The sequence below is a fragment of the Larimichthys crocea genome, chromosome XIII (assembly GCF_000972845.2).
Source record: "Larimichthys crocea isolate SSNF chromosome XIII, L_crocea_2.0, whole genome shotgun sequence".
Lineage (NCBI taxonomy): Eukaryota > Metazoa > Chordata > Actinopteri > Sciaenidae > Larimichthys > Larimichthys crocea.
This window is the reverse complement of record NC_040023.1, coordinates 19,366,130-19,384,193: the sequence shown is the minus strand read 5'-3', so window position 1 is coordinate 19,384,193 and position 18,064 is coordinate 19,366,130. Positions and strand designations below refer to the sequence as shown.

At 41.8% G+C, this 18,064-nt stretch overlaps 1 protein-coding gene across 4 annotated transcripts in view; it reads right to left on the bottom strand.

Moving 5' to 3' along the window:
* The window catches only part of ptprub (protein tyrosine phosphatase receptor type Ub), a 147,130-nt gene extending 130,126 nt beyond the window's left edge, over window positions 1-17,004 (bottom strand). For 3 of the 4 annotated variants that reach the window (XM_027287027.1, XM_027287028.1, XM_027287029.1), the window contains exon 1: window positions 16,682-17,003. In XM_027287027.1, the coding sequence (XP_027142828.1) occupies window positions 16,682-16,751 (70 nt within the window). In that variant the 5' untranslated portion in view covers window positions 16,752-17,003. Of the gene's footprint in view, window positions 1-16,681 lie in introns of all 4 variants that reach the window. The other variant, XM_027287026.1, reaches the window with a different exon arrangement.
* Between the last annotated feature and the right edge of the window lie 1,060 nt (window positions 17,005-18,064).

The following is an 18,064-nucleotide window of genomic DNA, read 5'->3' as shown; positions in this document are numbered from 1 at the left end:
TTTTAAAATGGGCCATTCTGCACTCTTACTTTTGCCAATTTTAAGTATTTGCTGCTAAAACATTTTACTTTCATATTTTTATCATAGGACTTTTACTTGAAACAGTACTTTTACAAAGTGGTGTTACTACTTTTACTTTAGTAAAATATCTGAGTACTCTATATCTGTTTGTCTTTCTGTGTTTGCACGCAGTACATATATAGAGATATACGCTTGCTTCCATGCAGGGTTGCAGGATTTAGGTGGAGTTTGTGATAAATGTCCTGTTTGGTGCTGACGGAGCAGGTCCTGGAAAGCTATACGGTCCCAGGGGTGGGAGGCTAATCACACTGGTTTCTCTGGAGCCTTTCTGCCTCTGAATGACAAACAACTGTAACCCCCACTCAGGAGAAACACACACAAATACACACTCTCATCACAATGAATTCATTTCTACTGTCCCAAATGTTAACGATCGAGTTAAGTCACATCAAATCTGTCTATACGGCCCGTAAACAAAGAAAAGAAAAGAAAAAAGAGAAAGGAACAGAGAACAGATAAAATATTAAAAATCGGTCACTTTGATTATATGGTGCAGTCTCGATACACATCTGTACAGATGGTAATACATTTACACATCAAGATTCAAAAGCTGTTTTCAGCTTTTCATTACCTGGAATTTAATTACCAAACCACCAGCATAATGAATGTATATAAAAGCTTTGTTTAGCCCATTGTTAAGCATTTTGAGAGTTTTCCACACTTATCCTCTTGACAATATTTGCATTTGTGATCAGAGCTGATACTGTCTGTAGACACACTTCTGTTTAACAAAGCATTAATTATGTAAACTCAACAAAAGCAAAGCTGGTTCCCCTGGCCTCTGTTTTCCTCTCTCTCTCTCTTTCCCTTTCTCTACATCCATCCCTCTATCCTACAAATCACAAACACACACGCTCAGACACACACACACAAAGTGCAGTGAAGCGGAACGCATCTGGCTACACACCCCGTCAATCTCACGCTGCTGTGTGGCCTTGCTGCAGGACAACACGGGCTCTGCCCAGTCTTGCTGCTGGTGTTGATTTGAAGCTTCACACACATCCCACAGAGCAAAGGCTGTAAATATACGAAACAGAGGGTGAGACAGGGGAGAGACAGCAGGAGAGGAGAAAAGGAGTGAAGGGAAAGAAAAACCATGGGAGAGCCAAAGCGAGACAGGAGGGATCTGGAAGATACGCCTGTGCCCACCGAGCACCTCTTTTTCAGCTACATCAGTACTAAACACATGAATATGGAAAGCACTGGTTGTGGTTACTGCTGCGAGGCCTACTGAAACCTCGTCTGAAGCGTGGCGCTGTTTTGTAGAGAAAATAGAAACATTTTAAACTCCTTGTGCTTGGTGCCGTGGGCACTAAAGACATGCAAAGGTCTCGCTGCTGCCAAGAACATGCCATAGCACATCTGAAAATAATGTGAAAAAAGGAGGCAGCCGTGTAAACAGATGCCCCCTGTGAACACAGAGCCTAAGGGTGTGGGGTGGGTGGGGGGCGTGGGGAGGTTGGAAGTGTCAAATGAATGGATCAGGCCAATCGAGATGTGAATGGAGCACCGTGTGAAAAGAAAGTATGACAAACAGAACCGAAGCTTGACTTGTCATAATAGCATTACCACCTCTTCTAACCCCCTGTGCTCGTCCCTCCTCTAGGTGAGAATGACTTATGCTGAGCGTGCCTGAGCAAGAGGAGGAGTTAAAAGAAGCGATGAGACCAAGAGGAGGATGCACAGTGCAGCTGGGAAACCTCTGGCAGATACCAAAGGAGCACTACACTATGTCTTCATTCTAATCCTACTCCTTCAGGCACAAACTTATCGCACCGTTCAACTTCATCGCCGAGATAACAGCTTTCTATCTAACTATAATAATGTGTGTATAGACAGAAAAGGCAGAAAAAGAGAGTTTAAGTATCCGTTTACTGCAACATGTTTTATTGTGGCAGTGGGCCACATGGGTAAAATTTTCTATCACTCTGTACACGTAATTTTATACAATAGGGATGTATCATAATATAGTACATTTTGTTTTCAAATTAAATTGAGAAACCAGATGAGAAACTAACCAGAAATTTCTGTTATGGGCTCATTCAGTGAAATTAATACAAGGCCTTGTCTGATAATTATTTATAATTTCAGAATCACGATAAGACAACCGGCCAATTTTCACATTTGAGAAGGCATTACTAGTAAATATTTCTAATTTGTTCTTGACAAATTACTGACAATAATTAATCTACTCTGGAAACTGTCAATTTCATATCAAGTGACAAATTAATTCATCAACTAATAATTTCAACATTAATAAAAATAACTTACAAATCAAGATCACATTAACACAAAAATACTGAAAATTTAATAAAGCCATAAACCAGTTCTATACTCTGAACTGGTGCAAATAAAACTAGAGATGATAAAAGAGACTGTGGCTACCTCAGTAGAAACAGGAGCAAGTTTTCACTCTCACAGTGGACAGAGCATAGTCATATTGCCAACCCTAATATCTAATTTCTTCCAGAGATGCAACATGGCAAGCCAAGAGATAATTTACTGTAGAAACCTTCTTTGTATGCCTGCCCTGCTCTGCTAATATGAGTCTGTTTGCAAGCAGCAAAAAAACAATCATGTGACCATGTGTCTGTCCATAGTTATTGTTCATGATCATTTTTATCAAAGGCTGTGGAGAGAGGGCAGTGTTTCTCCACATAGGCAGCTGATCCCTGAAAAGGTGGTACTAAACACCAGACCTGTGACAGGAAGCTCTCCACCCTGCATACAGCTAGAAGCCAAAACAATGTGAGCACAGCGGCTGCTGCGATAATAACATACCATGGTGTGTTATGAGCTTTCATGTTGATATAACCACTAATGATCTACCTGAGTGGTTGCCTTTTGTCTGGGTTTGTTGGTGCCTTGTGGCTCTGTTGTAAACCCTGTGCCACACAGAGCGTCATGATAATGTAGATGACCGGAGGAATTTGAAAACTGTAATTTTCCTGAAATTATAATCTGCACTCGTAAACATGCACATGTCTATGTGCTCATTTACCCTGCAGCGTCAAAATCTGTGTGCCCTATCTTTGCTTAGCAGCGACTGAGGAAAGAGAAATTAGCCCTTAAGCACTCTTCCAGCAATCATCGCCAGGACAACTTATTTTTCATGAGCATCGTGTTTTAAAGGTTGCAGTCTGCTCAGTTTTCCTCATTTCCTGCAAACATTTTATCAAAGCGGCAGCCTGGCAGAATCCCACTGAATCTGGCCTGTCAGCTTGAGACTGACAACAACAGGGCGGCTGTCGGCAGGACATGCAAGAGGCTGCGTTTTCCATCCCTCGATCCCTCCTCTCATCTCCATGTGTCTGCATTTCTTCAGCTTCACTTACCCCCTCCTTCACATTTCCTCACCTTGACCAGGATACATGACTGGGGAGTTGACAAGCCCAAGCATGTGTGTTTGTGTGTGTGTCTGTGTATGTGTGTTTTCTGAAGCATTTGTAGGTCAGAAAAAAAATAGCCTCCGTGGGAGTCTGACAGAGGGCTTAGGAATACGTTTTAGTCTGGACTGGCACCAAACCCTTGCCTATGAATGTTATATTATGGCAGTGTGTGAGCGTGTGTGAAGAATACAGATAATATACACAGATTTACAGAGGAAAAAAATGTTGTGTTTCAACAGGTGAGTGCAGACACAATGCTATAACAATGCATTACAGGATAAGAGGCAATGCTATTCATGGAAGTGGCCTTCACGACAACTCCCTCAAGAGATTTAAAGTGTTTAATCTGAAGCACGCAGCTTCATGCGGAAGGCTTAGACAGTTCTAATCTAACAAGCCTGAGGAAACTAAATTCCTCTATTTGCTGGTCAATAAAGTCTTAGAGAAAAAGAAAGGAGCAGGGTGGCAAAAAATGGCCATGAAGATATGGCTAGTGATTGTTTCAATGAACTGCTTCCTGTGAATAATAACTTATCTTGTTAATTCTATTGCCTGAGGTGTACCTCAGGGGCACACAGAGCACTAACATATCTGCAAAGCCACACCGATCCCATCGCTTAATGTGGTGAGTAAAAGTCAAGAGGTGCTGCAGATCAATTCAGGTTAAAAGAGGTTAATATTGTTTGCCCTGTGAGTAATGAAAGGGCAAGAGTGTGACTGTGCATCACTGCAAATCTTTGTGCATATTACATGTAAAAGAAATGTTGACACATACTGCAGATAGTCTAAGTGGAAAAATTGGAAAAACTTACATAGCTACGGAAAAGACAATGGGTGATGTGTGCCTGGAATCTTAAAGAAAAGCTGCTAAACGTATGTTTGAGTGCGCACACGTATGGACATGCAGTAAAGCAAGAGTGTGACTTCCATCAACCAAATTATAGAAAGGAGTTTCTAGACTGGTACCTGCTCATTACCCGAAGATGAGTCACTTTGAAAATTACAGAGCAGCCAAATGTCCCAGGTGTGTCATTTGACCCTCCTTCTCTCCCTCTCTCTTCATTGCACACACCCACCATCACATGCAACCACACACACACACACACACAGATGCACACGCTTCAACTTCTAAAAAAGAAAAAAGATGCACAGATTTTAGTTCCAGGTGTGACATTTTGTACTCTGCACCACTGTCGCCATCAAGACTTGGTTAGTGTAATCAAGTTAATCTGTACAGCGGGAACTGGCTAATGAAGTTACCTCTCCCATCGCTCCAGGCTGGGAAATTATGTCTCTGTCGGGGGCCTTTTAACCTCCACATGCGTGCATGCTACCTCCCCCAACAGCCTCCGGAAACACACACCTTCACACACGGCTTAATGAGTGCCTAGGGAGGCAGGCAGACACACATACTCGTAGACAGGTCTGCTTTGAGCTTATGCTCACCCTGCCTAGAATACCGAACCCTTCCCAGAAACACTGAGCATACTGTAGATCCCCAAGAAGCCCTAAGGCTGAAAGGACAAGGACAAAGATGGAGAGGAAACACAGAGCATTATGAAACCCTGGGAATGATGGAGCAGTGAGGATGGAAAAATTAAGAACAAAAAAGCACCTTGACTCAGGAAAGGGTGTCAAAGATATGTCTTTTAGAAAGCTCAGCGGTATCTAGTTTTTTTTTTCCATGAATCACAGTACAAACCCAACATGGGGGATTCTTAAAGAGTACATCAAGGCAATTTTACAAAGGGCCTAAAAATTTTACGAAATGCATTACATATAAGAAAGAGCTTATACTGAATTTGAAAAATAGTAGTCTTGTCCCATGTGGATCAAGACCAAAGCTAATTAATTTATCACTTTCAAGAGCATATAAAGCCAAATACTACATTTTACGATCAAGACATGCCTTAAAAAATTGGAGCACAATGCATCACAATGACTAATCTTGGCTAAAGAACTAGAGCAGCAGACAACAGCTGTGAAAAAAAGCAGATGCTTTCCATGTTTGTCTTCCGGTAATCCAGACTCAACGCTTTCCGCAGCTGCTTCACAATAAAAGCCTTCATGAAAAACAAACAGATGGCGACTGATAACTGTGAAGCTACTGCATCAAGTGTTGAAATACGCTTACTAAATTTAGCTTAACTATTAGGCTAAATTTACCTTTGGACCATTTTTAGCATTGGCTGCTGTAGCTTCATATTTAGCCAAAGAAAACCTTGGAAAGACACTATACTTGTGTAAAAGCTGGCTGGTATTTATCCTCCTTGAGTGGCTTACTTGGTCCAGCATGTAAAATTTAGGGGGTCTCTATTTTCACAATACAACAAGCAGAAATGTAATACAATATAATATATATGTGTTCATTAGTGTATAATTGCCTTAATGTGAGGTATTGTTTTGTTGCCTGAATTTGAATTTTAGATCTACAGACACTGCAGGTCCTTTTTTATGAAGTCCACCACGTTGAACCATCATCTTTTAACAGCAGTCCAGAATAAACAAACTAAGCACTGGCTCTAGATAACACATTTTACATATTTTTTGGCTGTTTCAAGGCAACCGTTGTTTCTCCTTCACGTGAGGAAGGCAAAGGGTGAAATGAAGAGGTTGAGTAGGTTCTGAATCTACACCACTAGATGCCAGGAAATCCCTCACATTGATCCTTTAAATCCACCAGAAACCCCGCTGTGATGGATTGTTTGACTTCTGATCTTCCGAAGAAGAGGTGCTGGAACAAATTTCATCTATTAACAACTTTTTAGTAATGCTTTATTAAGACAAACATTTGGGGTATTCATGGTTTACAGCTGATCTGTAAAGCAGTGGTAGGTGGTTAACTAACCATTAATAAGCTGCAGCTTATAAACCCAACAAGGACTTATTAGAACATGGTACTAAGATTTCTAAATCGATTTTATGTAAAGGTTGAGTAAGAGCATACAGCACTCTTCCCACTTATGAAGACTACATTTTCTTCTCAGTGACTTCACCTTTCACCCAGACTTTGCATTATTAGTTTTATCTTGAATGAACCCAGCAGACACAAGCCATTATTGGAAAGAAAAATCTATCTTCTCAATCTTTGGAGAAATAAAAAGACAGACGAACAGACCAATCTTAAATCCTTCAGCAGGAGTTTGTGGCGCCACAGGGACTCACTGGACTGGGATAAATCCTCAGTTCCATGGCCTAAGCACTGAATGAGCCCATTCCCCCAGGAGCCCATGTGCCTAACCAAGCCAACAGACAGCCAGTGAAGCGAGGAGCAACCCTCCTCTGAGAGGTAAAACCTAGTTAATTCATCTGCCATAATGACAGTCTGAGCCACCATTGCATCTCCCCAAACCACAACTGAACCCCAATCAAAGGTTGTCTCCTGCTTTCACTGACATACAGAGACTCACAGAACCAGACACTCGCTCTTTACCCTGGCTCAGAGAAAGGAATTAAGAAGTCAAGTTGTCTGGGAGGAGTTGTCCTCCTTTGCTTTTCCAGTCAGGAGTGAATAAAGCCAAGTTAGCCAGACAAACACATTCCTGTCTGCCTCTTGTTCTGGCAGCGCTACCTCAGACGTGACTGAGTTAGCCCTCCATGCTGTGCAGTCCCTCTGATGGGATTAGCTCTTAAAGACTGTGGAAAACAATTCCCTGCTCCCTCTCAACAAGGTCAAAACAAAGCATTGCTGTGTCACATTGTGCACTGATAATTCTGCCAACTATCCACCTGCAGGAATGTTTCCTAATACACGCAGAGCTGATAACAGGAATACATGAGAACAAAAAATAAATAAGACTTGTGCAACAAATTAGGTGGGCCATTTAATGTAACCTTTTTGTGTTTGGGTAAACCCTCTTCCTACGTTGCTATTATTCACACGGGCTTGGTTCCATATCTTTTCTAAAGGGCAACAAATGGTTTCACTTGTGGTGTAGAAGCTCCAAGCATCAGGTTACCTCTGCATGTGGATCACAATAGAAGGCACTAACAAGGAAGTAGCTATCTTACCATGTATGTTTCAAACATGCTTAACACAGGATATCAGTTTCAACAACCATGTTTCCTAAAGTAGAGGAGGGCAAGGGCCCGAGGGTATCAGGCTTTTAGCTCTGCCTTACAGCTTGCTCACTCAGTTAATGAGAATATTAATTACATTCTGCAAAAATTTCTGAAAAACTGCAAGACTGTGACTGTGTGTGTGTGTGTGTGTGCACATGTGTGTGGATTTACACAACGAACAATCACGCGTGTTACGTTTGAAAGGTGCTTGTGTAAGGCAAATACATCTGAACATTGCTAAAACGCCTCAGGGAGGTGTACAGCAAAATACTACCATTTTCTAATTAGGTTGAGACAAATTATAAAAAAGTTTCAATGTGTGAGGAAGGAAGATAAAGCAGGAAGGTGTACACACTGTGGGTAAACAAAGCTATCTGCTGTAAAGCCTATTAGTGCAGGGCGAAGGATCGCAGCATCAACAGGGTTCCATTGTCAGTTGTCTTATTGTCACATGATACCACTGCTAAGCTGAGTAATACCCATATTAACCACCACTCTCCTAATGCCTTTTCTCCGTCCCCTGTGATCAGCCTACTTCCAGCCGTAATCCCAGCCTTAAGCTGATTCTTAATTACCCTGGCTGTCCGGACAGACAAAGGCCAGGGCCGACCTGCTCCGAGATCCCTGACACGCTGTGTACTCCAGCTACTCTCAAAACACAGAATAGCCCCAAAGCCTGTTTCTATAGCAAACCCTGGCTTCTTGATCTTTGCAGTGCAATGTATTTATCATCAAAAAAATATGTTCTAAGCGCTGTATGCTAATTTATTCCATTAGCATTTTCACACCATGGAGGAATAAAGAAAACAAAAGCTCCTTAATAATCCACATGGCTATGATTTATGGAAGTTCAAAATGGCCAATGGAGTTCAGCAAATATTTACATATAATCAGGTGGGAACCACCAATATGCCCCTTCCACGTATACAAAACACACACACTCGCCAGTATGTATTCAAACACCCACATATACACACACACACACACACACACACACACACACACACACAGAAAGTCCAAGCAATTATTGTAGTGTTCTGTTTTTATGGTTCTGAATTAAGCTCTTTGTTAACGACAGCCCGTGGGCTCCCTGGACATTCTTGCATATTTCTGGTTTTGTGCTAATGTGAGACATGCAAACAGTGCACTGCCTTTGGCTGCAGAAGGTCCACGCTATTTGAAAGTGGCATGAAAGTTTTCTTTCCATATTTTCAGGCCATTCACAAAAAAGTTTGCCATTCATATCAAAATGCCAAAAAACAAAAGAAAAGTCTCTCCTCCTTTTGGACATTGAGCACAGGCCCCTTGAGCCAGCAGCTTTACAGTAGATCACATTGCAATGGGGGTGGTGTCAGTGTTTTTGAAAAGCTCCCTTTTTCCCTGTTCAACGTAACAATGTGAGACCAGAGTTTTAAGAATCATTCACGGTAAGAGTTTTCAAAAAGGTCAATTTTCAGTGCAAGCTTACCGTGGATGGCGGGCTAAAAACAGCATTTTCAGACATATCCACATGGTCGTTGTCTGACTGTAGAAAGAAACTTAAAAGCCTCCTTAAACGTGGTCATGTTGGTGCTTCAATCGACCCATAAGTCCCTCGTCTTTTGGGGCAATCATCTCAAAAAGCCTCCCTTTGGCTAGTGGGAAATGTCAGGCACAGGAACAAACAAAGGTCTTTCAAACTGTTTGTCTCTCAAGAAGCCAAGCAGCTTCACAATCACCAACCAGGAGAACCCTGGAGGGCGCTGGAGGACTGCAAAGTGCCCTGAAGTAAGGTTTGTCAAGGGCACCACAGTCCACCTGGCATTGAGGTGGGATGAAGAAAATCACCTCTATCTACTTTAAACAGATATGAAAGCACATATAGTATTAAGGTTTCATAAGGAATTATTTTTACCTGTTTCTACGCAACACAATAATAGCACAATGATCTTCAGATAAAGGGCACATATTTTCTTGGTCAGGAGTTATCTCTCTTCATTAGTATCCCTGCAGAACTGACTCGCATGCTGTCTAATACACTGGGCAGCAAGTGGAGATTCATCTCTTTGCCCTCAGGCAATTATACCACCTTGTCAAAAGAAATGAATAATAGACGCTGTTTTCAATGAATCAGCTGTTAATGAGTGACTTGAATCATGCATACTGAATACCATGACATGAGGGAAATGGTAAAGAGGGGAAAACCCTGAACTTCTTGCCTCTGAAATGTCTCATGACGACACAAAATGTAAGGGGGGGGGGTTATGAAAAAAGGCACTCACAATCCCCTGAGCAACTGCTGAAATAGCAGCATGTCAAAGTGAGGAGGATTGTGATGGGAGGTCATGTAGGATCGAAAGGAGAGTTTCAAGAGGAAGAAGACAATAAGCTGGCTGTGACAGGCTGTGTTTGAGAAATCAATAGGCTCTGCTTTTGTTCTGTCTCACTTCAACACCTGAATCAGAACAAAGCGTCCAAGCCTGGACGAGCTCTCAAACTCACTTTACTAACATCACTTGACAAAAGCTTTTTAACCCAACCGACGGTCAGAAGCCATGCACGCTGCCAGCGTATCACAACTCCCATACTCTGCATATGCACTCATCTTATTTGCATTTAAATAAGATGCTAATTTAATGCCCCTGCAGTTCTGAGTAAAATAAGGATTACATGCATTCTGCAATAATAACAAAAATTACAAAACTTTTACAAACACTGCCAGACTACTGTGGATTTTTTTTTTTCTCTCCTGCATGGAACTGTGATGAAACTGCATGCAACATTCACGTCATTGCAATTTCAGTTTGGGTGAGTCTGATGTTTTCCCTTCAACTAAAGATTTCATGTACTTCCAGATGAACTCCTTGTAATCCAGCCAGAATAAGAGGTTAGCTGACATCACCTTCTTGTTAATAAGACTACAAATCAACTACTTCATACATGTTAGCTTATATTTGCTCAACAGGTTTGGAATCAGTCTTTTGACTGATTTACCGCCAGCTGGCACCTGCGCTACCACAGCTGCCATGACCTACCCATAACCCACCAGCAACAGCAGCTGTCACAGCTGAGTGTTGCCGCTGTGCCCTGTGTCTGTGCTGCATGGAAAGAAGGGCAGAAAAATGGCTTCAGTTCAACAAAAAACAGGGACAAGTAAGACAACCTAGGTGCTATATAACTGAGCATTTCTTCTGTGAAGGCCTCAAATATTGCGCTCTTTTAAATCAGCACACTAGACATTATCCATGCTCTGTTACACTTTAATGCTGTTCAATTTCCACTGTCCTAATAAAGTTTATGTGAGAGAGTGTCAGTCTAATAAGTGTGAGATACATTGAAGTGATAAGTGCTCAGGTTCATGGCTGGGTCTCCAAGAGGATATTTTTTTGCCTAAAGGGACTGGTCAAACCAGAAATACCACTTTTCCTTAGAGAGCAGACATCACAGCACAAAAGACAACTGAAGCCTGCATCTATTACACCACTAGGGAGAAGAATGTCCTGAAGAGAGTGTTTTGACTTTTAGAGTGTCAGCGGTTCAGATTTCACTGGAGGTTTCATATACACAGGACTGCAGGCAGCTCAACAACAGGTCAGATCACGACACTGCAATCCTGGCCTAATCCTGAACCCTGACTCCAGTGACCTGAGCATTTGTTACACACCAGATAAACCACAACAGAAGGCCCGAAGAATCTGGCTGTAACTTTGTTGACACAGGAGAAAGGTAAAGAACTGAAACACGGCCAGAGGGCTAAATATAAACTGCTCAGGAGGCTTTTCTTTCCTCTGGGTAGGGGATAAGGAGCGGCACTCGCAGCATCAGTCTTGCAGACCCACTTTTTGCAGTCTGGAGCTCGCTACCTCAGGGGAAGAAAACACAAGGACTGAAACGCCTGCAACTCACAGCCCTGCTTATTTCTTTGTAGGATAATTACACATCTGTGTGTGTGTGTGTGTGTGTGTGTGTGTGTGTGTGTGTGTGTGTGTGTGTGTGTGGTGTGCGTGTCTGTGTGTGTGTGCCTGTGCGTGTCTGTGTATGCTCAAGCTATGCAGTCTCACTCCCCTTCATATTCAGGCTATGAAAACTGGCCCATCTGTGTTGAATGATAAATTTTCGTGTCCATTATTCAAGTAAAACATATGCTTTTGGGTGATAATGAGGATAATGGTGCTGTCATTTTAGACTACCACATCAACAGGATATTCTGGAGCTTTTTTTGTAATATATACACAGCCTTCTTATGGAAATGAGGCTACACTCTTTTGATGTTTGAGAGGATTTCTACTTTCCCCTGTCCTTTGGTCGACACAATGCCTCTAACATTCCTCTGATGCAAACCCAGCTCCTTGCATACGTCATGCAAGTCCTGGCTGGCGGGCTAATTCCCGCTCCTACATCAAGCTTGCAGGCCACAGGCGGGATGCCACTTTGATCAAATTTAAGTAAAATGGACTTGCCGGAGTTTGAAAGATCAATACCACATTAATAACACCTGGCTGAGGGAGCTGAGAAGCCTGCTCTCTAGCTGTTGCTGCAGAGTGGAAAAGAAGAAGCAGGATGAGGCAGGCCACTGACTGTAAATCTCTCAGTCTTGGCAACTCTCTTCCAGGGTGCTGGAAGGTCTCACATTAACCCTGAAAAGCTCATTGTGGTGGCAGCTCCAGCCCCTGCTAACATTGGTGTCGGGGGTGAGTCACACGGCACTCTTGGACCTTCCTGCTTAGCAAGACATCTCATTTCCAGCTATTACAGGCAAAGGCGCTAATGAACAGGGAGGCTGAGTAGCAGAAACACACAAAAATGTAGCGCAATGCACTCACATACATTCATATAGTGCATTTTCATCAATATGCTAAAACATTCATAGAATACGACACTGAGTGCAAGTTTCAAATTAATAATAATAACAATTCCCTGCGAGTGGGTACTTTCAGAGCTCTGCAGAATTGGCCAGCGAGACTTGATGTGAGAGGGCGTGGGCACACAGAGGAGGGCCAGGCTAAATGGCTGAAGAGGCACACAGCAGGAACAATCAAGCTTTTGGGCATTGCCCTCTTCTCAAAGGCAATGACATACTCTTTCTCCGGTTCAGAAACATGACTCCCAACCTGTGCTTGACCTTTCTGAAGAGCAAGCAATACTCCGCCTGAGTAAGCCACAACTCCCAAAGAAACAAAAGAAAAAACATTAACATGTGATAATTTAAACAAGAACAACAAAATGCTTAGCAGGATTAATTAAGCGCAACAATCACAAGATGTGCGTGAGCTGCCACCTAGAATAAAGAAATGTGTGCAGGCTCAGCACAGCATATGCTACAGGGCAATGCATCACAAGGAACAGAGAAATGAGACTGGCTCAAGACAGAGGAGACCCCTGATTGGACACAGACTTCCAATGTTGAGGAGTACCAATCATGGCACTCGACATTAAGCTGAATTCTTTGGACACATACAGATGGATATGTTTCATCTTCCAGTCTTGTGAGATGAGTGAGCCAATCGAGGGCTGGCTCTCCTCCATATAGCCTCACATTACAAAAGCTGGAAGACGCTCTGCAGAGCAAAGGCCTCTTCTCAAAAGCACCTTGTTTAATCATTCACACAAGTGTTGAAGGCAGAATGACCGGTACACATGAGAACAGCAAAAGCCTTGCTGTGTCCTCCACTGAAAACAAACATTCTGATGATCTATCTGAATAAATCCTTCTGTCTGTCTGTTCTTCTACTCCAATCCCCTCCCTCCTTGTTGCAAAGTTTTCCATCTGCTCTTGGAATTACTGCCCGTGATCCCGCAAAGATGGAAATCAACCAATCTTTTTGGGAGTCTGATTTAGGCCCAATCCAGACCGCCCCTCACCCTCTATCCACAGATGGTGGCCTGGCTCCTGCAGGGAATACTTCCACTTTGTGGATTTGCTGCAACTCTGTGGTGCGAGGCAACATTTTCTACATGATTGTTACTTTTTCCCCCCCTAGAGTAATTCACAATGAATATTTTTTCCCCCATTCGGTTAGAAGCCCTAATGCACTCTCAAGAACCAATATGTAACAGCTACTAAGGCCAAGGTGCCATGAGATAATTAATGTCACTATAATGACCCTCTGCACTAAAAAGCGCATTCATATTAGTACAGCAAGTACATTTAAATAGTGCAAATATGATTTTTTTTAAGAAATATCTCACTAATATGTCTCAGATTTCCTGTTAATACCTGTATATCTTGGTGGGTTTGCCTAAAAAAATGCTCTTTTTATGTCTTGTTTTGTCTGACCAGCAGTCCAAAACCAAAAGATAATCACTTTACGATCATGTATGACAAAAAAAAGCATCAAATATGCACATTTAAGAAATTGGAACCTGCACAAGTTTGGCATTTTTTAATTTAAAAAATAACAATTATTGAATATCATTGCAGCTCTAATCCCTTTATGCTTACATATGCTGCTGCTCCAATGGTACGTTACCCAGCGCTGCTGCTGCTGATGTTTATGCAGCGTAAACTGGAAGCCCTAACATATTATCCATTCCATGCCATGCTTTTAACGAGACAGTCAGGACTTCACAGTCCTTTTCAAGTGTTATCTTATTCACTAAAATAAGCAAAAAGGATATTCTGCCTTAACTTTAGATCAAACTGGGAAATGACTCATGAGACACAGAATAATTACACCACTCGGTTGACAACATTTGCTGCTAATAGAGGAGACAGATGGTAAGTGAACAACCATTCAATTCCCATAAGAGACAACAGAGGAGTGAAAGTGTCAAATTGGGCTTTACACCATGAAAAAAAAACCCCACATAGACATACACCCGGGGAACTGGACTTTCATGTTCATAACCTCTTTGTAGAGGTTAGAAAATAGAAAATATGATGCGGATGTGATATTTTTTGCCTCTTATCATCTCACTACAGTGAGTGCACCAGAGAGCCTCCATATTTCATAGCCTATAATAATCTCACATCCACTGTACTGACAGTCTGGACCGCATCATAAGCAAGAAAGAGTTATGGAAAATATGGATTAGATCGGGTGAGAAAAGCAAGAAATCCCTTAATGAGTGCAGAGACTTAACTGTTATTAAGCATTCAAGGTTAAGGTGTGGTCTTCACACACTCACAGCAACAAAGGCAGAGTTAATCAAAGGAGACAATGTGAAAATTGTGGGAGTCAAGGCTACATTTATGCTCCTTAATTTCTCCTGCTATAGGACGTAGACAGGTGGCATGAAGGGAGTCAAGCCAAGGGGATTAGTCACATAGAGGGAGAAGCCACACAAGATAGCAGCGTTGACTATTAGCAGCTAATGGCAAAGGTAAAAGTGCAGATGGCGAGGCTTGCAACACTCCAGTTAACAAACTAAAAAAACAACAGCACACAGAAATGTGTTGACAGACAGTCTCACACAGCCGCAGCGAAGCGTCACTGTTCCATTCAGCTGTTTTAATTACCTGTGTGTGATTTAATCCTTCATATGTCTCAGCCCATTCCTCTTAATGATCTGCTCCATTCAGCTTTTGACAATACACATTCTGCTTGCATGGGTTTGTTGGGTTTTTTCTTTTTTTGTTTGTTTGTTTGTTTGTTGCTTCTTTTACACAGGTTATACATAAAGGTGTTGTGCTGAGCATTACTAGGTTTTCTCATGAAACAGGAGCACAAATATATCAGCTGGATTTCTCTCATATATAACAACTGCTGATGATCTCAACATAATCAGTTTTTTTTTTTTAACATGCATGTGACAAAGCCTGTGATGCATTGTTACAGTGTTGAATGCCTGCAGTGCAAATGTTATTAATATTGCCTGCCTTATTAGCCTGGTTTTATGTTCTACAGGGGTTATATTATGCATATATATATATGTGTGTGTGTGTGTGTGTGTGTGTGTGTGTGTATGTGTGTGTGCACGCAAGCGAAAGAGACAAAGAGACTCAAACAGGCCCAAGCCATTTTAGCCTTTAAAACACACACGCAAAAAAAACCCCAGCTCTGTAATTGCATAGCATGAATGACTAACAGATTTCAGAGAATAAAAGCAAATTCTGAAAACATGAATGTGATGAATATGAAAAGGTCTGTGTGTCAGATTCCCATAAAAGACATTTATTTTTATCACTCTGTCTCTCTCTTTCTGATATGTGGCTGATTTTCAGATTTGGAAAGATTTATTTATCCTACTGGAACACTAAAGTGAAGTGAGTATATTTCAGGGAAATAATTTAGGAAATTGCATATTCTTTTTTAGCTTTTTCTCACCATGTCACAATCCAAGCTTGCTTAGAAGTAAAAGCTTTCTTGACCAACCCTTTAACATGTGAGCATTTTCCTCATCTTTAAAGATTTCAAGCTGGTTTTGTGAGCATAAATAAATCTTCTTACAGCTGCATAGTGCAAAACCAGACCACCTCATCACATCAGCAGCTTCATTTTGAGAATTCATTTAGCTCATTTGCTAAAATCACAATAAGCATTACAATGCATCCAACCTCATTAAGATGTCAACTTTTACTGAATACAAGGATGCTACCTAATGTATGGAGCAGCTCCAGGTCCAGGTTTTGGTCTCTGGATGTCATCATACATTGATTAAGGCTGGTGGGATTTGGGTGATTCATGCTCACAAATATTGATTCAATTGCCTTAAGGATGAAGGAGTGTCGTTCACTGCGTTTTAAGAGAAAACTATGGCTCTGATTGAACTTTGAATCGCAATGTCAAACACCTTTTTCAGGCTACCTGGCGCCTTTAAATATGATCAAGCAATAACACACGCACAGAAAAAAGAAAGAAAAAAGAAAACAGCGCAGAGGATTATGCTGTTTTGGGGAAATGGGAGCTTTCCCCAGAATACCCGCACGCATTTCCCTTAAATAACACCCCTTTTTTTTGCAAGTGTGACACTAAGAAAACTTAACACATCAGTTTATAAAGTTTCTAAAGAATTTGTTTTTATTTTCAGCTGGAGGTGGACTAACATTGTCCCATAAGTCATGAGAAGCAGCAGTAAGCCGCAGATAAACGCAGTGTTAGGGGGGAAAGGGGGCACAAAGTTGGCATCTTCACCAGACTCGCTCTGCTTTTGCTTTCAAATGAGTTTTATCCACATTTTAAAACTTCCAAACTGCGTTTAGGACATCGAGATGAACATATAAGCCTTACCTGTTGGCCCCTCAATGCCATCGGCGTAGATCTGAACAGTCAAAATGAGCAGAAAGGCGCAGGTGTTCATCGTCAAGCTGTTTTAGTCCACTTTAAATGTGCAGGAGAAATCATTTCATTCACTCCGTGAGGTTCCGGGCGCGTAAAGTAGTAGTAGAGCCGAGCCCATCTACTCCCTCAATTCTCACTGAGTGGAGTTTCAGAGACACTGAGGGGAGACAGGGCAGAGCTAGTCCTGCAAACTGACGTCAGGGTAAACAGTTTCATGGAAGAGATTTCTTTCTCAAGCCCACTTTCCTTTCCCAGCCTCCACTTCTCTCCACCGCACACACAAAGTATGAGCCGGGCGCCTCCAAGTGGCCGAGTCCAAAACCAACACTGTGGTATTCAAACGTCGGCCAAGCAAAACCCCCAGACTGTGTATGTGTGCTGCTGTACTTGTATCTTTGTATATGGTTTGATGAGAATCAGAGGTTGGGATTTGGGTTAGGCATTTGTTGTGATAGTTAAGATCCACACTAGTCCTGGCAGGCATGAAACGTGTCACACAGTCCCATGATGGGAACTCATCCCCACAATATATTTTATATTTGATTAAAAATGTGCATTTACTTGGAGTTAGGGTCATGTACAGGTTATGGTTAAAGACCTAGAGGGAATAACTGTAATCTAATGTAATGTGTCACTTCAATGCCCCCTAAATGACAGAAAACATGCGTATGTGTGCGTTGGTGTGTGTCTATGGACAGAGACAAGGAGCTGATGTCTTTCTCTGCTTTTTATCCATTTGCCTTAATTTTAATCTTCACTGGCCAGCAGCGCCTAGCTGTCACCATGCACCCAGCAGCAGGTACAGGATTATCAGTCTGACAATAGGTTGAGAAAAATACTCATTATTTGAGCTAGCCACATGCACTGCAAACCCAGGGCTTTGTATTTGAACAGAAACACCTGTAATTTCCACATTAAATGCACTGTGATGCATTCATTCGTTCTGCTGTTTTATAATCACATCAGTTATCTGAGATCTAATTATTCCAACTACTCATAACAGAACAGAATGTTTTCCACATAATAGCTACTATTTTACAGCTGAGGTTACTCATATATTTGCACACGTCAGAGCGGTAAGCATGCCTTCACACCTCCTCATGACAGGTGCAAATATCTCGCATATATTAAGTCATGCGCATTGTATTTGCATTTGACGACTACACATTTTCGTCTCTACCCAGAGCTGGCTCTGCTTGTTGGGGAATACCTGACAGAAATCGCTGTTGGATTTAATTTAATGTGTACATTTAAATAACTTGAAAAGCAACTATGACTTTGACACGTACAAATACTTCCTATAAATAGTCCTATATAACATGTTTAAAAGCA